Source organism: Pithys albifrons, chromosome 9 (genome assembly GCF_047495875.1).
Source record: "Pithys albifrons albifrons isolate INPA30051 chromosome 9, PitAlb_v1, whole genome shotgun sequence".
NCBI lineage: Eukaryota > Metazoa > Chordata > Aves > Passeriformes > Thamnophilidae > Pithys > Pithys albifrons.
The window spans coordinates 37,260,071-37,284,855 of record NC_092466.1 but is presented as its reverse complement, the minus strand read 5'-3'; the positions used below and the strand labels follow the sequence as shown (position 1 = coordinate 37,284,855).

At 46.5% G+C, this 24,785-nt stretch overlaps 1 protein-coding gene across 1 annotated transcript in view; it reads right to left on the bottom strand.

Annotated features, from left to right (window-relative positions):
• PCDH15 (protocadherin related 15) overlaps positions 1-24,785 on the bottom strand; it is a 432,606-nt gene that overhangs the window by 10,528 nt on the left and 397,293 nt on the right. The window contains exons 30-33 of the mRNA XM_071563312.1: positions 23,837-24,013; positions 18,742-18,960; positions 13,687-13,797; positions 2,035-2,056 (exon numbers count right to left, since the gene is read on the bottom strand). Coding sequence (XP_071419413.1) covers positions 2,035-2,056; positions 13,687-13,797; positions 18,742-18,960; positions 23,837-24,013 — 529 coding nt within the window. The remainder of the gene's footprint in view (positions 1-2,034; positions 2,057-13,686; positions 13,798-18,741; positions 18,961-23,836; positions 24,014-24,785) is intronic.

Below are 24,785 nucleotides of genomic sequence, written 5' to 3'. Positions count from 1 at the left end.
CAGCAACAATTAAAGTGCAGGTCAGTGGTGCTTAAGAGTGGAAATAAATGCTAAAACCACAGGCCCTTTAGAGTTTTTTTATGGCAATCACCTGATCCTTCCATGCCCTGTGAGAACACTGCCAAGCACCTCATGTAGCAAAACTCTTTTACCTCCTACCATTTCTTTTGCCTGATATAACATCAAATTCCCAGTTTATGGGGTGATTCTCTAAAATTTTTAACTCCAGGACTCCTATCAGAAGGCAAGAGAACGAAGTTCTGCAGCTGAGTTAAGAGAGACAAGCCAAAAAGAGGGAAAAAAATCAGTAAATCTCAACCTTTATGATAGAAATGTATTTTGGAGATCTTTTCTGTCATTAAATGAGGTTGTTCTGAAGGAAACTCTTCTCCCTGTTATTCACTGCTGGACAAAATGCTGCTGCAATAGCAAAAGACCAGCTGAGGGAAGGTGTGAGGTGCCCAGTCCCTGCCCATGGCAGAGGATCAGGTGTGACACTGGAAAACACAGCAGGCATGGAGGGAATTCCCTGGGAAACTGCTTCCAACTTGTCAAGCAGGAATCTTCCAGTCTGGAGGTCACCCCTGTGCCATGTGGGATATCAGCCCCCAGGGAATTTATGGCTCATAAACTTTTGGAATCACTTTACATTTCTGCCATCTAAAGCATTCAGTAGCCTTGAGTTTTGCATCATAAAAACATGGAATGGAATAGTTGTTTGGAAGGAACCTTGATGTTCATCTTGTTCTGCCCCTGCCATGGGCAGGGACACCTCCCACCAGCCCAGGTTGCTCCAAGCCCTGTCCAGCCTGGCCTTGGACACTCCCAGCTTCTCTGCCCAACCTGTGCCAGGGCCTGCCCACCCTGACAGGGAACAATTTCGTCCCTATATCCAAACTGAATTTCCACTCTTTGTCTGAACCCATCACAGAATCATAGAATGGATTGGGTTGGAAAAGACCTCCGAGATCACCAAGTCCAACCCTTGGTCCAACTCCAGTCCCTTTACCAGATCATGGCACTCAGTGCCACGGCCAAGCTCAGCTGAAAAACCTCCAGGGATGGGGAATCCACCCCCTCTCTGGGCAGCCCATTCCAATCCCTGAGCACTCTCTCTGCAAAGAATTTCTTTCTGCTCTCCAACTTCAATTTCCCCTGGCAGAGCTTGAGCCCATCGTGCCCCCTTGTCCTATTGCTGAGTGCCTGGGAGAAGAGACCAACCCCCACCTGGCCAGAACTTCCCTTCAGGCAGTTCCAGACAGTGCTGAGGTCACCTCTGAGCCTCCTCTTCTCCAGGCTGAACACCCCCAGCTCCCTCAGCCTCTCCCCACAGCACTTGTGCTCCAGTCCCTTCTCCAGCCTCGTTGCTCTTCTCATTTGGGTTGGAAGAGACCTCTGAGATTATCAAATCCAACCCTTGATCCAACCCCACTGTGATCACCAGCCCAGGGCACTCCGTGCCCTGGGCTGGTGATCACAGTAGGGTTGGATCAAGACATGTTGGATTCTCTGTCCCTGGAGGTGTTTCAGAGGACACTCAGTGCCACATCCAGTCCCTTCTCCAGCCTCATTGCTCTTCTCTGGCCCCGCTCCAGCCCCTCAATCTCTTTCCTCAACTGAGGGGCCCAGAACTGAACACAACACACATCTCCCCTTGTCCTATCCCTCCAGCTCCTGATGCACAGCCCCTCTCCAGGTTCCCTGTAGCCCCTTCAGATCTGGAAGGTGCTTTGAGGACTCCACACAACCTTCTCCTCTCCAGGCTGAACATGCCCAGCTCTCCCAGCCTGTCCCCACAGGGAGATGCTCCATTCCCTCAGAAGCTTCATGGCCTCCTCTGGACTTGCTCCAGCAGCTCCATGACCTTCTGATGTTGGGGGCACCAGAACTGCTCAGGGACCCAGGTGGGGCCTCACCAGAGCAGGGCAGAGGGGCAGAGTCCCCTCCTTGGCCCTGCTGCCCAAGCTCAAGGACTGTGTGGGACAAGCCTGTCGGTGTAATGAACATTTCCAAGGTAATGAGGAGCAGCCTCACCTCTTGCTGTGCATATCCTCTCCTAGAAGTCAGAAAAAGAAAAAGCAAATGTTAGTAGAATTCTGTGAGCCCACACCAAGCTGCACATTGCCCCTCTTGCTGCAGAGAGGGGAAAAGGCACTGCCACTAGAAACACAACTGGCATGGAAAGAAAGACATCTCTCTCTTCCCAGATGTGTTTTCCTTTGGATTTGCTCTGGATTTGGGGATCTCTGCATGGGAAAGTGAAGCTTTGGGATCTTTTCTTGCTTTAGGCTGCACATGGCTGAGGAGAAACCTCCAATCCCCACGAGCCAGAGGGTCACTGTGGGGCTGAGCAAGGGGAAAGGGGGGACTGGGGCAGAGGTGCTGCCCTTCCTGCTGGCCCAGAGACCTTGGGGACCATCCCCAGAGTGGCTCTGTCACCTCCCACGTGTGCTCAGGCAGGGACACAACTGCTCTTCTCCTCCTGCACTTCCTCTATTATCCACTCAGGACTTGCCTGCAATTGCCCCGGAGCTTCTATTACTAATTTCTTGTACCAACATTATTATTAAAATTACACACTTTCTGACATTTGCTCAGCAGGGGAGGGCTAAGTGATTTTTTTGCTGTTTTTTTCTTTGCTGTTTTGCTACAGGCTTTGTGCTTCTGATATTCACGGGAATTTGTTGTTTTAATTCATTTTCTCAGAGACATTTCTGGGCATGAAAAATGCACTTATGTCGATCAGGTTCTCTATTTTCACATTTCATGCTGGAAAATTAGAATGGTTTGGGCAAAACCTGGGAGCAACAACTTAGGTCGTAAGGATAAGCCTGGATTATTTTTATTCCATTGTTTAAGAAGGAAAGGGTAAGTGCTCAAATTTATGTCAGGCTTAGCCTAGCACACTGACAGCAGATTAGGGGAAGTCTTTAATTACACTGAGTAACTAATAAAGAACAGAGTAGAAGTCCTTTTAATTCTTTAATATCACCACCTCCAATGTTTCCTATTAATATTCAGCACATGGAATTGATTACCAGCATTAAATTAATGCTGTTGCCCATATCATATAAAAGTGCTGAACAACTGAAATGCAGATTTATCATCAAAAGATGATCTGTGGCTTTTCAAAGCCCACTTGAGGAATGTTGCATTTAGTTCCCATATGGCCTACAACAATCTTCAGATAAAGAAGGGCTGAGGAAAAGCTTCTGACTCTTAATTGCTCTCAGTCATTATATTGCAGATTAAAAGCATAATATAAGAAATTCTAATTAAATTTGGAACTCAGCTTTCTTCCAAACAGCCCCATGCTGGGGTTTGAGTGATGCTGATACTTCTCTCATAGTTTTGTTTGACCACGATGAGAAGAAAAAACAAATGCCCAAAAGACATGACACCCATTCACCCAACACAGCACAAGGATCTACTGTGACAAAAAGGCAAAGGTCAAAACAGCATCATTTGTTTCCAGGGAGGAATTAAAGCTCTGCACAGAGGGAGGAGCTGCTTCTGGATGAATATTATCAGCCAGACTTCAGTGCAGGAATCAGGGAGAAATCCTCAGTGTGGAATGGGAAGCAAGGCCATGGTGCCTATGAAGGTGCAGCATAACAGGACAGTGCTGGTACTTAATATGAGAGAGAAAACAAGAATGAATTCACATGTACAAAATGTGCCAGCCTTTGCTAAAACAGGTTCAAAGCAGCCTGATTTGCCTAAAGCAACATTTGCCCAATTACTGCCATCCCAGCAGGCATTTGCTGTTTCATACCTCCTATCTGTTTTCATGTTGAAAGCAAAAGAATCACAACCCCCCAAAACTTCTAATATTCCTCAGAGGAGGCAAGTACTTCCCAGTTTGCCCTGCCTTTTAAAAGGGAGGTTTCCTGCAGTTCATAGGTGGAACTGAGGACAGCAAATCTGGAACAGCAATGATCACACAATGGTTTGATTCCAGCTCTGCACAGAAGAGCTCCTTCCCATCCCACTGGTGCCATCTCTGCTCCTGCTCACAACTTGGCCCCTCAAGCTGAGGATGAATGGATGAGAGTACATCCAGGGCCATATCAGGCCCTAACTGACCAAATCAGACAACCTAAAGAGGGGGAAATTATCGATATAAATATATATTTTATATATTCTCAACTTGTTGCCAACTACTAAAAGGGTTCTAATACCTCATAGCGCTGCAGAACTGCAGGATCATGGAAACATGGATTGGTTTGGGCTGGAAGGATCCTTAAAGCCCATCTCATTCCACCCCCTGCCATGGGCAGGGACACCTCCCACCAGCCCAGGTGGCTCCAAGCCCTGTCCAGCCTGGCCTGGGACACTCCCAGGGATGGGGCAGCCACAGCTTTTCTGCCCAACCTGTGCCAGGGCCTGCCCACCCTCCCAGGGAAGGATTTTTTGGTGACATCTCATCTAAATCTCTCCTCTTCTGGCTGAAAACCATTCCCCCTTTGGCACTCAGACATCTCAGTGGGACAGAACTTCCCTGGTACAGCTTCTTTCCTGGTCTAATAAAATAATTTCTTTTTAAAAGGCCATTAAAAAAATCCCCAAACAAAAGGAGATCCAAAATTTGAATTATATCCAGACAAAACTAAACCACATTTTGTAAACTTCCATCTTCACATTCCAGAATGACAAAGTGAGTGTTCCTCATCAGGGAGTTGCTGATTGCCATGACCCCCTCCCAGGCTCTCTGGTAGGATGACATAAGTATTTCAAAAGGAGCTCCTGGATGATGCCCATTCTTTCTACTTAAGGAACACCCCAAAGAATTGTGGCCACATAAAACCTTTGTGGGGTTTATGCTGTGGATACCTAAACACCTGCACACTGAGCTTGGTGTTCAGTTATGCTCAAACCAGCCCTCCAAGGTCACTCCTCGAGGTCGAGGGAAAGAGATCTCCCCATGAGCCTTGGTCTGGATGAGTCACATCAATAATTATACCAATTATTTCCCTTTGCTAGTCTGGGAGAGTTACATCAAATCCCTACTTGATAATTATTTCTTTGTGCCAATTTTGATCCAATTGCTTTGATACTTGCTTCAATAAGGTGCACTATCCTATCTTATACTACACTACTAGTAGTGTTGGTTTTATACTGTGTAGTAAACAATTCTGATTAAGATCTTTGATCATGTGTAAAAATAAATGATTCATTCTATATATTTTCATTTTGCCAGTCATTGAAACCTGGGGGACAAGGTGATCCAATCACAGCTCTGTAATTCTTTAAATTCAAGCTGTTGCCATAATCCAAGGCTATGGTTGGATCCAGCTGCTCCAAGGTGATTCTCCTCTGAGCAGGAGTTAAAGCCAGGGGGTCAGTTCTGCACCTTGGGACTCAACAGCAGGACCTCTTTAATGAACCTTGCCCAGCCTTCCACTCCCACAGCCCACACACAGCCCTAATCACTGAAAACTGCCCACGCTGACCCTTCAGTCCCCAAAGTTTCTCTACCCAGTGGGTGCTGAGCTTTGAGGGTTTGGTGCTGGTGTTGCAGTCGTGCCACCCTGGGGGAATTCAGCAATTCTCTCCATGAGAGAAGTTCTGTCACCCAAGAACACAATGATGGACAATCCCTCCCCTCACATGTTCAGCTCCTGCACCTCCCTTGGCACTGCAGTCTGCCCAACAAGGGCTTTAAGGAAAGAAAAATTCTAATGCATCAGCAGAACGTGGGGGATGTAATTCATGGAGTTTGGCTCTGGGACAAAGAAAGAGGAATTCCCTTCAGCAGGTTCTGCCTGACACCTCCATACGTGTCCTAACTGCAGATTTGAAGGCACAAACAAGAGGAAAAGCCAAGCCCCAAGGAAATGCTGAGTGTCTCCCAACAGTCCCCTAAAGAATTCACCACCTTTTCGCTCAGAATTACAACATGTGATACTGAACTGGGGGTTCACTTTTGCTTTGCTGTGTAACATCTGCCTTTCCCAACGTGTTTTCTAAAAGTTGTTCTATTAAACACAAACGTTTTAGGTTTTGGCAAAGGACTAAAAGAAAACTTGCAAGTTGAACCAAACATTCAAATGCCCAAAGTGCTTTTACTTACCATTTTTTTTCAAGGGACAAGCTAATTTATTTATAGATATAATTATAACTGACATGTTTAATGCAAAGACCTGACTTGGATGACTGTGAGCAAAAAGCCAGTAAAGAAATCCATATTACATGGATTTTTAGAAGTACTTGAAAAACCTTCACTTGGTGACACTAATCAGGGCGACTTTATTACAATTTAAGTGAGATGTTGCAGCTGGAAAGCTCATGACAAACTAGCATGAAAGTTCAAGAGAGACATCAACAACATGCACATGGAAAATAAAAAATCAACCAACAAACTCTTTGTACATGAAAGGAATTTACAAAATAAAACCTTTTAACATGCAGTTAACAATGTAAAAAAGAAACAATGGAAGGCAGAACATGGATAACAGGAGGGGAGACAGTCAGGTCTGCTGAGAAACCAAGACAAGACCTTTCTTCTGACTGGAGACACCAAGGGGAGCTGCCACAAAGCAGAGTGTCATTGCTCATGGAATACCATGGAATTAGAGAATGGGTCAGGTTGGAAGGACTCATAAAGACCATCTGGTTCCACCCCCTGCCATGGGCAGGGCCACCTTCCACCAGAGCAGCTTGCTCAGGGCCCCATCCAATAACCAGGCTCACCGTTGCTGAGCCTGTTTGACACCCAAGCATGGCAGAAGATTCCTTCCAGGTGGGACATTTTATGGGCCAAGCAAGAGATTCCAGTGAGAGCTGCAGAAAGACCTTACAGGTATAACCTACAGCGAGGGCTGCTCGACACAAAGCAGTCCCAAACCCGCTGCCGGCTGGGACCCATCCTTGGGTGAAAAGGGACACCTTCCCCAAGAAGTTTTGGTAAACAGACCAAGACCCAACATGGTGGGACAGCAAGATGCAGTTCTGAGGAAACAACTCGTAGAATTACATGATACATCACAAAATTCCCCGAAAAGACAACGTCCCTCAGTTCGGGGTGAGGAGTGGAGAAGTCATGATGCCCAACAGAGAAAGTAGAAGAGTGGGAATTGCTGCAGAGCCTCAGGCAGGCACCACGTGCTGCCTCAGAGCCACCCCACTCCAAAGGTGATGTGCAGGACACACCCAGCTGGGACATCACAGCGCCGTCGACTGGGACGGGAAGCGTTTCTCCAGCTCCTCCACCACACAGCTCAGCTTCCCGTTCTGCTGCGGGTGCTCGGCTGCTGCTCCAGGAGTTGGCACCTCCGGGGGCACGGCCGCTTTGGGCCTGGGCTTGGGCAGCAGGTGGTTTTTGTCTATTTGGCTGTACATGTTGGCCACCGACTTCTCGATGGCAGCCAAGTTCTGAATGTTTTTAAGGATCCCTTTGAGCTCCCGGCGCGGGGGAGGCTCTGGCACGGCGCCCGGGGCAGGGACAGGGGGCGGTTTGGCAGGGGAGTTGGGGTGCTTGGCAGGGGAGAGCAGCTGGGGGCTAAGAGGAGATGAAGAAGAAGGAGAAGAAGGGGAAGGAAGAGTAACTGCAGGTGGAGGCAGAGGATGTGGTGGCAGCACAGGAGGGGATGGAGGTGGCGGTGGTGGCAGTGGGGGTGGCAGCTGTGGAGGTGGGGGTGGGGGGGTTTTAGGTGGATCTGGAATGCTTTCTATGACTTCTTTGGTCTGAGTAGCTAGACAACTTTGGCAAACTGGTTTCTTTATCCTAGAAGATGGAGGAGTTGGCTTGCGGGTTGGTGGAGGAGAATGTTCTTCAGGAGAGTCGTGGTGAGTGACGATTACAGAGGGGACCACGGTGGCCTCAGGTTCAACTCCATCAGCACAAGGTGTTGGAGAGGACACAGGAGAAGAGTGAAGGCGAGGAGAAGCACCTCCACTTTTAGGAGACTGCTCTGGGTGGCTCTCCCCTTCCTGGACACCGATGCTGTGCGTTGGTGACCGCCCGGATTTCACGTCCGGAGACTTCACTTGCTTCATTTCCTGCAGCGCCTGCTGCTCAAACTGCCTGGCCTTCTCCTTCACAGTCAGCTTGGGGCCACTGAGCCTGTGAAAGAGGGGACTGCTGACATCAGCAGCACTATTCTGGTTTGCAGTTCCTTCCTTCTGGGCTTTGAGCCTCTCCTGCTGCCACTGGATGGGGTCCATGATAACTGGTCTGCTCAGAGAGCCGGGCGCGTGTCTCCTGGTGAGGTGAGTGGGCACTGTCCATGCACGGTGACCTCCACCCAAAGAGGCCTCTCTCCACACCAGGCTTGAAGGAGAAAGAGTATCCAGAGTATCGTTCCTCTTCCGTAGAAAGCCAGCAGGAGCGGGACTGGGAGGGAGACCTTCCACGTACAGTGGGTTCTGAGTGGTTAGTGGGTTCTCATCAGAGAGAAAAGTGATGTTACTGGAGGATTTGGGGAGGTTATTGTTCAGTGATCCATTGATATTGGATTGCTTGTGAGCCTCAATGGCACGGGAGGCAAAGCTGCTTATAACTCTCTGACGGTCTCCTTCTTCTAAGACTGACTTTGACTTTTTTCCCCTGCTTTGTTGGAAATGGTAGAGAAGAAAAAGACTTGAAAGAAAAGAAGATAATCACATGTGAGGAAACATGCATGGACATAGATACTTATGAGAGAGAGAAAAAAGAACTCATGGTATGAATCAGAGCCATTCAATCACTTCTAGCAAACTACAGCTACCCAGCAGAAAAAGCACATTTATTGGGCTACTGGGCAAGACATTTACTTTTGCATCTTCTTTAAGGGGGGAAGGAGTTGGGGAGGAACTAAAATTAAAACAAGTTACTACTTGTTTTAATTTAAAGCTGCTTAGCTACTTGGCAAGTTCAAAAATAAGTTGGCCTCTCATTAAAAAAAGTCTTGGATTTCAAAAGGATCAGTCAGTCTTGGCCTTATCTCCCCAGAGACACAAAACATCACAGAAGTGTCAACATGGGCATGAATTTCAGCTCTTCAGCATGTTAAACCCAGTGACATCTGGGTTACACCCAATTTCCACACCAAGAGCAGGAGGTCTCACCACTTTTTGGACTTCACCTCTCACCTCCCAGTCACTCCTTAACTACCTCCCTCAAATATTTTTAATATCACAAACTTCTGAGCAGATTTTATAATAGAGTATTTTAAAATCAATACCTGCTGGAAAAGCACCCCAAGAGCCCTGTTTTAAATACTGCTCACCTCAGGCTGAAGCAAAATTTATTTCCCCCTCAACCTGTGAGAAATTTAAGACTCGGGTCTCTGGCAGGCAGAGCTAAACTCAAAACCCTCATTCAACCAGTTTTCAAGAGGACACCTACTCCAAAAAGGTCATGGGAATGTTGGAAGATGAAGTTTTACACTCTTGCTCTGATTGCTCCATTGCTTTTGGTGGTGTTGTTTCATATCTCAGAAAATATAACTAAATCTAAATTAATGGAAAATTAACCTCTGCTGCTTAAATATTCCCTGGCAAAACTGCGAGAGAAATCTCAATAACTAGTTTCCTCTGAGTTATTTAACATGTGAAAGTCCCCTGAAGAATTCAATAATGAAACACATTTGCTTCTTAAATTTGATTCCCTGTTTTGGGTGGGGCATCACCAGGCAGAGAACCCTCATCTTCCTTGTGCTCCCAGGGACCAAAGAAGGACTGGAACCCCCGCACACAGGACAGGCATCACACTCCCATGTGCAACAACACCCAGCAAAGCTCCATGAAGGGTTATAGCAGTGGAGAAACTGGCCCCAAGCACTGCAGTTGGCCAAGATTCAGGGTGCCCAAGGCTTGTCTCTGGGCAGAAAAGAAGGGTATGAAAACAATTCACACTAATCACACAATCCCAGAGTGGTTTGGGTTGGAAGGGACCTGGAAGATCATCTGACACCTCCCACCAGCCCAGGTTGCTCCAAGCCCTGTCCAGCCTGGCCTTGGACACTTCCAGGGGTGGGGCAGCCACAGCTTCTCTGCCCAACCTGTGCCAGGCCCTGCCCACCCTCCTGTATCTAGTCCAAACATACTCTCCATCAGTGGGAAGCCATTCCCCTTGTCCTGTCCCTCCATCCCTTGGCAATGGTCTCTCTCCATCTTTCCTGTTGGCCCCTCCAGGCCCTGCAAGGCCACAGTTGGGTCCCCCCAAAGCTTCTCCTCTCCAGGCTGAACAATCCCAGCTCTCCCAACCTTCCCTCCCAGCAGAGCTGCTCCAGCCTCTGCCCATCCTGGGGCCTCCTCTGGGCTCTCCAGCAGCTCCATGTCCCTCCTGTGCTGCCCCAGAGCCCATAAACCCTCTCCTTATCCTGCAGCAGCCACCTCTGAGGTGACTCCTGCGCTCTCCATTCAGAGGGGAGAGAAAGAAATGATTCTGAACTTGCAGGACCCCCTCCAGCAGAAGGCTCATGCAAGGTGACACAGCCTTTATGCCACTGGAATGGATTATTTCCAAAGCTCCCCAGCTCCTTCCTTGCTCCACAGGGCACCTCTCAGGGCTGAGGTGACCCTGCAAACTCCCTCTGTTCCTGCATCATTTTTATGCAGCAGGAGCAGCTCAGGTTGAAGCTCATCTCTGTACATTGAGAAACACATCCCAGCCTTGTATGGGATTGTAAATAACAGAGAAGAAAAGGTTTTGTTTGCACCCAATCCTACGTCCATGAACTCCAAACAAACCTCTGGGCATTCACTCAATGCTGAGCTGGTTTGGTGGTTTTTTTAAGGGTAGCTTTTCTTTGCCTTTAGAAATAATGCCATTCAAGTTCAGCAATCACCTTTCCTCTCTCTGCTTCCGAGAACTGAGGGACACAGAGGCACAGAAGGATTGAAGCTTTGCAGTAAATGTCTTTCCTGATCAATGGACAAATAAAAGATGAGTTTCAGCTTGCAAGGCTGAATGGGAATCACTGAAAGGAAAATTACCCAGCAATTCTACTGGCTACAAATATTAAGACAATGAAATAAGCTTACTTACTGATGCCTATGTATCCAAAGGCAGAGGAAAATAAAAATTATGAGACAAGGCAGATTTAAAACTAAAGAGCTTAGTTCCATTTCATTTGCTATAAACACCAAAGAAAGCAAACAAGACACGAGGCAGCACAACAAATGAAAGATGACTGTCTTAGGGCAGGGAGGACAGGGAAGAGAGGACTAAAATTCATTAAAAATGTTGATTATTTCTTACATAATAATTTCCTAACTTATATGTCTACCCCGAAATCAAATATTTGACAGAGGACAAAAAAATTCTCTTTATTGAAGCGTGTTTTTTTCTTTAAACTCCTACAGCTTTTCAGGATTTAAGGATTTTTACTGGTTTGTGTTTAATCAGTTCCTCAGCATGATGGATATACCTTAGCTGTGTGCAAAGACATCTGAGAGAAAATACTCCAACTTCAGCATCTTTTTTTGGTGCAATAAAATCAATTTTTTTGTCAAAATTAACATAAATCTAAGCCTCAAAGTCAATAGTGCATATTTGTGAACTGGCACCTCTGTGTTGCAGTAGTAGAACATAAAACCCCTTTGCAGATAAAATCTCAGCACGGCGAGGCTCTTTCTGGGTTTGGCATCAGGTGTTTGGCAATACCTCTTTAATTTCAGTAGAAATGCAGTTTAATGCAGAGAACAAATTGAGTTTTCCCCAGAGCAGAAGGACAGATGTGCTCTCCTGTGGCTCACAAGAGGTGCTCACATCCAAAAGAACTACATTCCAGCAGCTGAACATACATTTTCCTTCCCTTCCTGCCCAAGTGCAGCACTCGACAAAGGCAAAAGGCACAGGAGGGAATTCAGCAATTCAGCTCTTTCTGCTCCCAGGAATTATTATTCCCCTATTTCCCCAGGAAAGCTCTGGAATTGCTGCACATGCACAGGCAGCACTCAGCTGCCCCAGAGTTAAACCCTTGTAGCATTTTATAAACTCAACCTCAGCAGCTGGAAAATCCCAACTTTCTGACCAAAACACATAATGAAGGGAAACGGAGCAATCCTGAACTCCACCAGCAGCTCCCTCTCCAAACACATCATCAACTCCGTGCTCTTCAACATTCCTTGGATTTAAAATACAAAGTGTGGCAAAGCTCATCAACAAACCCCTCCCAGTGTGAGACAAATAACAACTGGTTATTCCCTGCTGGAATATTTTCAATAACTGTCATTGGAGTCCATCGGCTTCAGGTTTCCAGAAGCAGGACAAGGTAGGACCCCTTGCAATATTATTCTTTTATGAGCATGTGGTGGGTATAAGATGCATTCCTTGGCCTGCCAGTGGTTTCTCTACTCTGGTAGTTCCTTTAATTTCAGTGTTTAGACAGTTTTATATTAGAAACAACAAAAAATAAACCCAAAAAACAACACACTGTGCCCAACAGAGTATTCCTTACTATAAGAAATGGGGACTTCAGGGCAGTAATTTTCAGGGTATTATCATTTCAGGTGTGTGGAATTAATGAATAAACTAATTTTGTGGGTGTGTTTAATTAACAGCTTTGGAAAACACGGTGTGCTGGCCTGGATTTGCCAAGGAATGCAGTGCTGGCTCACCCTGGCAGCGATGCCCTGCTCAGCCTCTTGTTGTAGGACAACCAGCTGGTTGGATCTGCTTTTTGCCCACTCAGAACTTACTCAAGATCCCTCCATGCACTACAAGGAGATTAAATTGCTTTTTCCCTCCTTCCAGAATCATCCCATTTCTTTCCTTGATGTTGGAGAACCCCAAAAAGCTGGGGGATGAAGAAAAACCTTTTGGATGCAGAGCAGTGGAGAATCCCAGAATGCCAGGATGGGTTGGGTTGGGTTGGACTGGGTTGAGTTGGGTTGGGTTGGGTTGGATTGGGTTGCGTTGGGTTGGATTGGATTGGGGTGGGTTGGAATGGGTTGGGTTGGGTTGCGTTGGGTTGGGTTGGGTTGGGTTGGGTTGGGTTGGATTGGATTGGGGTGGGTTGGAATGGGTTGGGCTGGGTTGGGTTGGGTTAGGTTGGATTGGGTTGGGTTGGGTTGGGTTGGACTGGGTTGGGTTGGGTTGGGTTGGGGTTGGGTTGGGTTGGGTTGGGTTGGGTTGGATTGGGTTGGGTTGGGTTGGGTTGGACTGGGTTGGGTTGCGTTGGGTTGGGGTGGGTTGGGTTGGGTTGGACTGGGTTGGGGTGGGTTGGGTTGGGTTGGGTTGGGTTGCATTGGGTTGGGTTGGACTGGGTTGGGTTGCGTTGGGTTGGGGTGGGTTGGGTTGGGTTGGACTGGGTTGGGGTGGGTTGGGTTGGGTTGGGTTGGGTTGGGTTGGACTGGGTTGGGGTGGGGTGGGTTGGGTTGGGTTGGGTTGGGTTGGACTGGGTTGGGGTGGGTTGGGTTGGGTTGGATTGGGTTGGGGTGGGTTGGGTTGGGTTGGGTTGGGGTGGGTTGGGTTGAGTTGGGTTGGGTTGGGTTGGGATGGGTTGGGTTGGGTTGGGTTGGGTTGCATTGGGTTGGGTTGGGTTGGGTTGGGTTGGGTTGGGTTGCGTTGGGTTGGGTTGGGTTGGGTTGGATTGGATTGGGTTGGGTTGGGTTGGGTTGGGTTGGACTGGGTTGGGTTGCGTTGGGTTGGGGTGGGTTAGGAGGGCCCTGAAAGATGCCCAGATCCACACCCTGTCATGGGCAGTGCCACCCCCCAGCCCAGGCTGGATGTATGGGTGGATCCCAGGGCACACTCACATGGTGCTGTCCCCAAGCTCCTCATAGAGGTTGTTGGCCGCGGTGCTGGCTGGTTTCCCTGCGGGCAGTGCCATCTGGATCCTGGCAGTCTTGGCACACTCCGCCTGTCTCCTTTGGGAGCCATGGAGGGAAGGAGAAACACTCATCAGAAACACTCCACACCCCAATACAAAGCCAAGCTAGCAAGTTTTCTTTGCTTTTCCCTGCAGTTTGTCCCTGAGCGTTGGCTTCTTCCAAGTCATAACCTGGTAATATTTTCCTGGTTTTCTCAGTTCTGTTTTGGTGGAATCCCAGAGCTCCTCAGAAGGGAATAAAATCAAAGAAGCCCAGAATGGTTTGGGTTGGAAGGGATCTCAAAGCCCATCCAGTGCCACCCCCTGCCATGGGCAGGGACACCTCCCACCAGCCCAGGGTGCTCCAAGCCCTGTCCAACCTGGCCTTGGACACTCCCAGGGATGGGGCAGCCACAGCTTCTCTGCCCAACCTGTGCCAGGGCCTGCCCACCAGCCAGGAATTCCTTCCCAATATCCCATCTAAATCCACTCTTTGTCAGTCTGAAGCCCTTCCCCCTTTTCCACTTGCAACTCCCTTTCCTCCATGGAGTTGGCTGAGAAATTTCTTTTTCTATTAAGAGCTTTTCTGAAGAATTCACTTTTGTTTTCTTTTTTCCCCAAGGAGTAAAGTCACCCCCAAACAGGGTCCTGTTTTCTCTCTAGATAACCAATCTGTGGTGCCTCTTGGGGAGCACCATCACGGAGACACCACGGATGGAGCTCAGTTTGGGCTTGAGGGGAGTCACTTCCTGCCCCTGCCTTTTCTCATGTGCTTGAGGAATCCCACACATCTTGGAATATTCCCCTTTTTCCCTCTGCAGGAAACAACAATAACCCCAACCCCCATATCTCTAACACAAAAATAAATTACCCTGAGTAGCCATGCAAAGAAATCACTTTTAAACTCTTCACTCCAAGTGTTCAGCAGCAAGTTGGACTAGAGAAATTAACTCTTACTGAAGGCCAAAAATGTATTTTTAATCTATTTTAAAAGCAAAGCCTGGCAGGCTGTCAGTATTCCTGTGCAAGCTGGTGGAAAGGAAGCTGGAAAGAAATACTTACTCTTTGAATCTGTTTTGTTATGCAGAAAAAAAAGAAAGAGAGAAAAAGGGAGGTTAAATGAATTCTGTTTCCAACAACTGTCCCAAGCAGTGAGTCTGACAGGAGTAATAAACTGAGGCTGCTTAATTATTTCACCCAGAATTAATGACATGTTTAAGGGATCCTGATTTTTGCTACCCTTGAAACAGTTCTGCAGTCAGCAAAAACAGGAATTCCAGCAGGGAAAAGCTGCTTTGGGCTTCCAGGAACAGAGTAAGACATGGAGAAAGGAATATTTCTCATGATAGTTCTTTAACAGGTGCAGTTTTAGACCTGTTTTTAACATAATAGAATAAATAGAATAGATCTAATAGAATAGGAGAAATTATATATTATTATATGATATGACAATATCATATATTCTAATTCTCTATATAAATATACAAGATGTTGTTATTATAATTACCATTATCATCATTATCATTATTATGAATAGAAGATATATACTTTGATATTATATAGCAATATCATATCCTATTATACTCTATATAAATACACAAGACATTATTATTATTATCATTATTATCATTATTGTCATCATAATCATCATTATCATCATCATCATTATTATTATCATTATTATAATTATCATTATTTTGTACCTCTTTTCCCATTTTAACCCATTTCAAGAGTGGTCTAGAAAACATTTCCAGTACTGAAGGAGTGAATATTTTGGATTATTACTTAGAAGACACCAGTCTTTTTTTGATTAGTAAATAATACATCACTTAGAATTATCTCACAGGGTTGGACTGGATGCTGCATTTCAAAGGAATATTTTTTAGCTTTATTCCAAAAGAATTATTTCAGGAAAAAAATGCTTTTGGAAAGGAGAATAAAAGGCTGCAATAAAAAGGCAAACCATCACCTTCTGGTGCTCGTATTAACACCCAAATTCCTTTTATTTTCTCTGGCACTCTCCAGTGAGGCATTTTTCATAAAAATACAGTTTATTCCCATTGGGCTGCTATAAATTTGGCTCCGAGTCTGACTTCTAGACAGTAAAAACAGACATTTTTTTTTGGATGAAATGAGGTTGGGCAGATTCCTTAAAGCTCCTAAAAGAGATGGATGATGTTTTAGTAACCTAAGAGATGCCAAGGAAAAATAGGGCTGCTGGATTTCTTGGAGCAAAAGGCCATCCAGGTAGCAAAACCCAACCAAGTGGAGGCTGAATTTGAATTTTCTCCCAAATTTTGGGACAAGCAGAGCCCTTTGGGAATGCACAGCCCTCCAATGGCACAGAACTCAGCAAAGTCTTCCAAACTTCTTTAAAGGTTTTTTTTTTCCTTTTTCCCATTGACCCAAATTGTTTGGAGAAAAAAGGATGTGAATATAATCATTAATGAACAAATAAATCCATGACTGTGTCTATAAATCTCTGAATATAACCTTTAATTAAAGAATAAATCCATGAATAAATATATATATGTATATAAATCTACAAATAGATGTACAGCCTTTAATCCAAATGCATCGATTTGAAATACGAGTGGGACTGACAAACTTAACTGAGAGCTCTTGTTGGTGATGTCATCCTTTAATTAGTTCATCAGCTAATTACTTAAACCTCTCCAGTGCATAAGAGGTGAGTGGAAAGACCAGGAAGGTTCTCTCTGCTGCTTTAGGCAGCCCTAAAATGGCACAAACCTCAGTTTTCCAGGAAACATTTTGTCCTAGTTCAGCAGGAGGGACCAGCTAACCCTGTGTGGGGGTGATCAAAGCTGTGTATTCTACCCCCTCTATTCATTCCCCAAGGACAATGGGCCATTAGCAGCAGCTGCCCAGGGAGTCATTGGCACCTTCACACCCAGCCTGAGGGGGCGGAGCTGCCAATGGGCCATCAACAGTTCAATACCCCCTGGCTCCCAGAGTTAATCACCCATTGTGTGAGTCCCCGCCCAGGGGGAGGGACTGGGTGCTCCCTGAGGGTACATAAGTGGTGGATAAGAAGACCTCTGGAACTTCTCCTCGGATCCAGAGGAGCAGCAGGACCTCGATAGGAGGAGATCACTGGTCTTGGCCAGACTACAGCCCTCACCTGCACCAACAGGTTTCTCACTTCCTTTTGCTTTGGACTCGGGGGAACCACAGGGGTCTCAGCACAAGGGCAAACAAACCCCCTTGGGTTTGTGCCCCAGGACACTGGGTTATACTGCTGGGGTTTGTGAGTTGAAAGCAATTTCCCCTTTGTGTCAGTGTATTTATTGTAATATTATTATTAAATTTTAGGTCTGATTTATAATCTCTCTCGTGGTGAGTTCATTTCCCCTGCTGGTTCACCTTTAAACCAGCACACATTTGCAATTAAGAGGCTTGGGAAAAATCTCACCGTGAGTATTTTATGAGGAAGGAATTAAATATTATAGATATTATTTGTAAGTTGCAAAAATATTATTAATAAGTATTATATATTATTTATAAACAAGATTATCAAATTAATAAATATGGATATTTTTAATGTTGAATAATTTTAATTCTCATTTATTTTAATTTCAGTTAAAGTTATAAATATATGAACAAAAAATGAGAATATTTTTCTTTTATCAAGCTGTGCAATTTGATTTTTGATTCTTTTATTGATCACCTTTTCATTTATTGATCACCTTTTTCCTCAATTGCCTTTTAATTTTTTTTTGGCATGGAATTCAACCCTAAAACCCCCCCAAATGCCTTCTGAAGTTGTACTTGGGCATTAAGATTTCCTGCCCCAGAAAATACAAGGGTGTTTTCTCTGTTCCTGTGCACCACACCAAGCATTGGCCAACCCTTGTGGTGAGAGGGGAATTAAAAACAGAAATTAAAGTGGAATGGATGAATATATGGAATAGATAAATGTATAGAGTAGATGAAGATATAAAATTATATCTAAAACACGAATGAATCTCGTTGCAATGAAGTCAAAGCAGTTCTGCTACAAAGCACAACCTGAAGGCAGACAAAGCCCAAAAGACTTAAAATGTCCAGTTCTGATGAGAGAAGAACTTTGGCTGAATTCCTCCAGCCACGCGTTGTCCACCTTGCCCAGGTGTTTCTGTGCCACTCATGGAACCAAAGTCTGACACAACAGACCCCCAGGCCATAAATTAGGTAAACTTAGATGTTCAAGATAGGTTTGAGAACCCAGAGCCAAGATTTCATAAAGCCCAGATTTCATAGAGTTAAAGCCCAGATTTCATAGAGTTAATGCCAAGATTTCGTAGAGTTAAAGCCAAGATTTAGTAGTTAAAACCAAGATTTTGTAGAGTTAAAGCCAAGATTTCACAGAGTTAAAGCCAAGATTTCACAGAGTTAAAGCCCAGATTTCATAGAGTTAAAACCAAGATTTTGTTGAGTTAAAGCCAAGACTTTACAAGTTGGACAGGTCATGCCAATGAACAAAGAAAAGGCAGAAGCCCAACAGTGATGAAGATGCTTCAAGTCCACCTGAGGGATGAAGTCAGGAGAACACCACCCAAATTTCAAGCCAAAAGGAAATCTCCACCCAAGATTTCACCCAGTCATTAATATCAAAATTAGAAGGTGTAACCACGACCCCCAAACTGTCTAAATGGCTTATTTTACACCAATAGGCCAGGCAGGTTTTGCCCATATGAACAGGCTTTGCCTTCAGCCTTGTTAATAAACCCCTTTGCTGCTAAAAGAATCAAACATCTCTTAGCAGTTATTTATTTTGAGGCTTTTTTGGCTTCAAACCTCCCTCCCCCAGGGTTGCTCATGGGAGGAGGAGGAGAAGGAGGAGGAGGAGAAGGAGGAGGAGGAGAAGGAGCAGAAGGAGGAGGAGAAGGAGGAGGAGAAGGAAGAAAAGGAGGGGGAGAAGGAGGAGGGGGAGAAGGAGGAGGAGGAGGAGCAGCAGCAGCAGGAGGAGCAGGAGCAGGAGCAGGAGGAGGATGATACTCACTGCCTGTAGCTGACCATGACGATGAGGATGGCGGGCAGGCAGCACAGGATGATGATCACAGCCAGGGCCAGCAGTGCCCCCTCCGTGTAGCCCACGGCCTGCGCCTGCTTCTTCACGTTGGCCACCACGTCGGGCGTGCGGATCTCCAGGATGCGCCCACCCTGCCCCAGGTACGGCTGGAACTCCTTGTTGATGTCCAGCAGTTTGCCATCCAGGAACCTGCAAGGGCACAAAGCTCAAGGTCAGAAATGGCATTGAGTGACTGTGTTTCGTGAAGGACCTTGTTGATACCATCCAGGAACCTTCAAGAGCACAGAGGTCGTTAAATGGCATTGAATGACTGTGTTGGGTGAAGGACCTGGTTGGTATCCAGCAGTTTGCCATCCAGGAACCTCTAAGGGCACAGAGGTCATTAAGTGGCATTGAGTGACTGTGTTGGGTGAAGGACCTTGTTGATACCATCCAGGAACCTTCAAGGGCACAGAGGTCGTTAAATGGCATTGAATGCCTGCGTTGGGTGAAGGACCTGGTTGGTATCCAGCAGTTTGCCATCCAAGAATCTCTAAGGGCACAAAGCTCGAGGTCAGAAGTGGCATTGAATGACTGTGTTGGATGAAGGACCTGGTTGACATCCAGCAGGTTGCCATCCAGGAACCTCTAAGGGCACAAAGCTCGAGGTCATTAAGTAGCATTGAAGGAGTGTGTTGGGTGAAGGACCATGGGCTGGTGAAGCCCACATGTTTTGAAGTATTAGCAATTCCCTGGAATTCCTGTAATAACTCCAATGTACTTAGTACCAGGTCACAGTTGAAGCAGCTGAAGCTTAGCCTGATTTCACAGGGCTCAAAGTTCTTTGTGCATTGCTTTGTGATCTTTCCTTCCCTGGTCTGAGGCAGAGAATCAACCAACCCTTCCTGACCACATCCCACTCTGGCCTAAAGATCAGCTTGATCTTGCCCTGGAACTTCCCCACCCCTGGAAGTGTTCAAAAACCACACAGATGTGGCACCTGGGGACATGGGTTAGTGGTGGCCTTGGCAGTGCTGGGGGGAATGGTTGGACTTGGTGGTTTTGAAGGTCTTTTCCAGCCTTCACAACTCTGTGATTGATGCTACTCTAAAAGCAGGTCATTTTTAGAGGACTTTCCTCAGCTCCTGAGGGAAATTCTTTGGCTGGAGGGACAAAACCACAGTGGTCAAGGCTTTAACTTCTAAAGTAAGATAAAAATCCATGGATCACTCTGCAAGTGAGGACTGAGTGTCTCACGAGCTGCCCAGCCACAAAGACCAAAGCAGGAGGCACTATTAGGGTGGAGGATCCTGATGGCTCCTCCTGCAGAAAGATGAGGGAAAAATATTGTGTCAAAAAAACCCAGAGAAGAGCAAATAAAAATAGTTTAAAAAAGTATTCTGAGATGATTTCTGCACATAAACTGTGAATGCCCAAAGACAGCCTGAAATACCTTCATTTCCTTACTCTGATCAGGAGACAGAAACAGCACTCCTCAAAAAACCATTCCTTAAAGGGAGTTAATTTCTTAAAATCGATCTCCTCTCTAATTAATTCACTGGAAAACCCTCACAGCAATGTTTGTGCCTTGATTTCTTCCCCAAGAAAGCTTGAGAAAAACCCCTTCAAGGCTAAATGATGGCTCAGGAGGCACCAAGTGAGTGTGGAGGGAGCCCCGATGCTTGTGCTGCACACTAGATGTCACTGCTGCACGTCACACCACCTTGGAGTTGGAGAAGCATTCCCAGCAGGGCAGCAAGAAATCTCCGTGTGGTTTCAACCATCTCCCCCATTAAAATTCCATCAGCATCTTCTCGACAAGCCCTGTTTTAACAGGTTGTAACTCAAGCAGGAGCATTAACTCCGTGATGGAACCTGACACGTCGTGCAGGAGATTCAGGCAGGGTAAGCAGTTTATTTTTAATGGTGAACATTTTCCACTTAATATATGCAGGAGGAATTCGCTGGATTCAACTGGTTTTTATGCTCCAATAAATCAAACCCTCTTCCCTATAAAAGACACAAAAGGAGGCTGATCATTTCAGTTTGTAAAATTAGCTAAAGTGGCTTCAAAGTCTTTCAGGGGGTTGTGATAGAGGGAGGAAGCAGCAAAGCACAGTTACTCTTCAGACCCATTTTTTTTGTGTGTGATCAGACAGATTTGGAGCAAAACTCTGGTTTGGGGCAGCTGAGGGGGCTCAGCCTGGAGAAAAGGAGGCTCAGGAGGGATGTTCTCACTCTACAACTCTCTGCCAGGAGGGGGGAGCTGGAGGAGGGTCAGGATCTGCTCCAGGGAACAGGGACAGGACATGGGAAACGGCCTCAGGCTGAGGTTTAGATTGGATAGTAGGGGAAATTTCTTCACTTGAAGGGTGGTCAAGCACTGGAACAGGCTGTCCAGGGCAGTGGGGGAGTCTCCATCGAGGGAAGTGCCCAGAAAACTTGGAGATGTGGAACTTGGGACAATGGTTTAGTGGTGGGCTGGACAGTGTTGTGGTAATGGTGGGACTGGATGACTTTGTAGGTCTTTTCCAACCTTAATGATTCTATTTTGTAAATGAAAATATCAGGTAATCAGTCATAACAGTGTTGAGGAAAACCATGAATCTCTCCTGGATCAGTCATACAAAGCACAGGACAGGGAAAACTCCTCAGGTCTGGAGAGACAGGCAGGTTTTCCTCCTCTGGCAGTGAGGGGGAACATCCATGACTTCCAAATCATGCCTTTGTTTTGCAGCCAAAGGTTTTGCTGGAGTTGTGATGGGGTTAGGATCATGGATCACAGGGGACTGACACACACACTTTGATTCAGTGGCTCTGCCCAGCTGGTGAAGGGCCTGAGCTGCCAAGCCCACCCTAAATCCAAGAACCTTTGGGTGTGTATCCCTGCAACCTGTCTGTGTGCCAGCACCTCTCCAGCCATGAGGGAGAACAGGTCACTGCACTGTGTCCTCAGCTGTTCCTCCTCCACAGATTTCCAAACAGGCACAGCTTTACCAGAAATGTTAGACATGTTTTAGGAGTAGGAGCCCAGCAGGGTGTTCCCAAAAAAAGCCCCTTCCAGGCAAGGCACACACCACACTCCCTTTGCAAGCTGTGTTAAGATCTCAGCTGGCAGAGCTCATGTGCTAACCCTGTGCTGTGGGGACAGTTCTCTCTCCTGGAGACATCATGGAATTGTTGAACACTTGGGAGATAACTCAGGTAAATTTATATTCTTTATTGCTAATGACAGTTTTACAGCAGGAAGCTCCGTTTCTTTTGGGCTTTCTCCCCTTTCTCCCATCACATCCAGTTTATCAGTGATCCCTTTTCCTTCTGATCTCCTTTCTGGAAGATCCAGAGCAGATTCCTGGCTGGCAGAAGGATGGTTGGGACTTGTGGCTTCCTGTTGAGGGGACAACAACTGTTACCACGCCCTGTGCCTGTGGCAGGAAGAACACTGAGCCATCCCTGGAAAATCAAACCTCCAGGAAAGATGCTCACAGGAGGGATTGCTTTGGAGGTTTGGGAATGTCCCAGAGCTGGGCCAAATTTCTGGAGGTTCGTCCACTTGCTGAGGTACCTCCAGCTGCTCAGTTCTCTCCTTACTCCAGTGAGCTGACACCTACTCACCTCCACCCTAAAGCCAGAAGAGCATTCCCTGGGAGTTTGCTGATTTGAATATTTAAAGGCTTTTGCAGAGAGGGACAAAAAAGGCCAAAAAGCTGAGTGTGCAGGCACATGGAGCATTTTAACGAGGTGGTTCCTCAGCTGGTCCTTCCCATTTGGAAATCTGATTTCTAACCCACCTGAGTATTTCACTGGACACAAGAACACCCCTAAAAGACATTCCTATTTTTGAAAAGGGCCCCAAAATTAAGAGGGACAATTTTTTTTCTGACTGTGAAGAGAGACTGCATCAGAAAAGGTTTATTTTCCCATGGAATTCAATACTGGCCTTTTGACCTTGAGCATCTCTAAAGGGATCCCACTTGAGCCACCACTGGGAGAAAACACCCACCTTCCTGAATTTCTGAACTGTAAAAGTGCAAAAGCAGTGACAAAGAGGGATCAGGAGACAATCTGGATGTGAGGCAGCGAGATCCATTTCATTGAGACTTGTTTTGGGGGGAAACAGTCCCTCACAGGGGCACTGCAAACCTTGAAATGTTTGTGTAAGTTTTTCTTATTGGTCCCTGTTTCACCCTCTCCCGTTGGTTGTAATCCCTGGTCCCTTATGGGTTTGTAAAAGCTGTAACTTGAATCGCCCCAAAACCCTTTAAATACCTTTACCCACTGTAATAAAGCTCTCTCTGGTTCCTCCCTGGTGGTCCCTGTTTGTTATGGGTTCACCCAGGTGGGCCTAGATTTGGGCTCTGGAGTTTGGACTAGGCTGAAGCTGTCAGCTGACTTGAGCTGGGCTGAGCCAACAGCTGACCTCTTCTAGCCAGTAATTTTGTATTCCATACCACATTATGGCATCATCTCCAGGGAAGTGGGAACCAGTGTGGGAGTGGTTAAGGCAGTCGCTTCTCAGCCTCCTCTTGGGAGGACACACGATGCTGTCCCAGGGGGGATGGAGAGGACCAGGCCCACCACTGGCTCACAGGGTACCTCAGGAAAGTAAATTGTGTTGTTCTGGGTCTCTCCTTTCTGCTTGGGTTTGTCTCCCTGGGGAATAAGCTTCTTCTTAAGTAATGTGTAGTTAGGACAGTAGAATTTGTGTGTTCGTTAAGAAGTTGAGGTGGGGAACTTGTTGTTGTAGACTTGTGTGAGTGAATATTTGTACTCTCTTCTAATTGTCTCTTTCTTTCTGTGAAAAATATATGTAGATTTAGTATAAATGCAGTTTGAAGTGTTTTTTTCCTTTCCCCTCTCTTTTCCTCCCTTTCCCTGGTGTTAGGAGGGAGGCTTTTCTCTCTGTGCTTGGGGGGGTTGGCAGTTGCTTATCTCAAACCAAGACACTGTTCATCTCTCCTGCAGCGTCTTGGGGGCCACGTGGTGGGGGACAAAGGGGGACACATCCCCTCCAGGAAATGGGTTTATTTTCGGGACCTGGGTGCCTTCAGCCACCGCAGGGAGGAGCCCCAGAGAAGGTACTCACTTGAAGAGCTCGTTCCTCATGATGGCTCTGTTGGTCTGCGGGTCGATGGCGTAGACCATGAGGTCGGACTTGGTGTAATCCTCCTCGGAGAAGCCGTCGCCGAAGCGCCGCGCCCCGATGGACTCCACCACCACCGTCGCGCCCGGGATCTGGTCCTGGACGTAGCGCTCCAGGATCCTGCAGGGGGCAGAGCCAGAGAGGGGCTGGGGGTTAGTTGGGATGGTTTGACCCTGAGATTACCTCAGCTGGTTAACACTTGGTTGTAGTGATGCCAAGGTCATGGGTTCAACCCCCTGTGTGGGCCACTGACTTGAGTTGGACTCGATGATCCTTGTGGGTCCCTTCCAACCCAGAATAGTCTGGGATTCTGGGATTTGAGCACAGCCCAAAGGAGATCCCAACAGACAAACCCCACAGGATGGGGACCTGCAGAGCTCTTCATGAAGAACCTTCTCACCAGAACTTCATGAGCTCCTGGGAAAGCTCCACAGAGCTCGGAGAGCTCACCAGAGTGTCCTTTGTATTTATGACCCCAGTTGAGGTTCAAGTGGCCCATGGGAAGCACTGCCCAATGTCCCCCCAACCCTCCTGGCACCCTTTCACTGAGCTGCACCACCTCAGCACTGCCATTCCCGCCTGCCACAGGCTGCATTCCATACATTTCCCCCCACGGGAACAACCACTCCCAAGGATTTGCAGCGGGATGTTCCATCTGACCCTCAGACACCACAGAGCGTTTCAGGTGCTGCAACACCTGCAAGTGTTGCAGGCAGGAGAAAGTTGGAATATTGGGCTGACATGTTTGCCATGGAAATAAAATAAAATAAAATAAAATAAAATAAAATAAAATAAAATAAAATAAAATAATAAAAGGAAATGAAATAATATAAAATAAAAATATAAAATAAAATAAATATAATAAAATAAAGTAAAATAAAAAATAATAAAA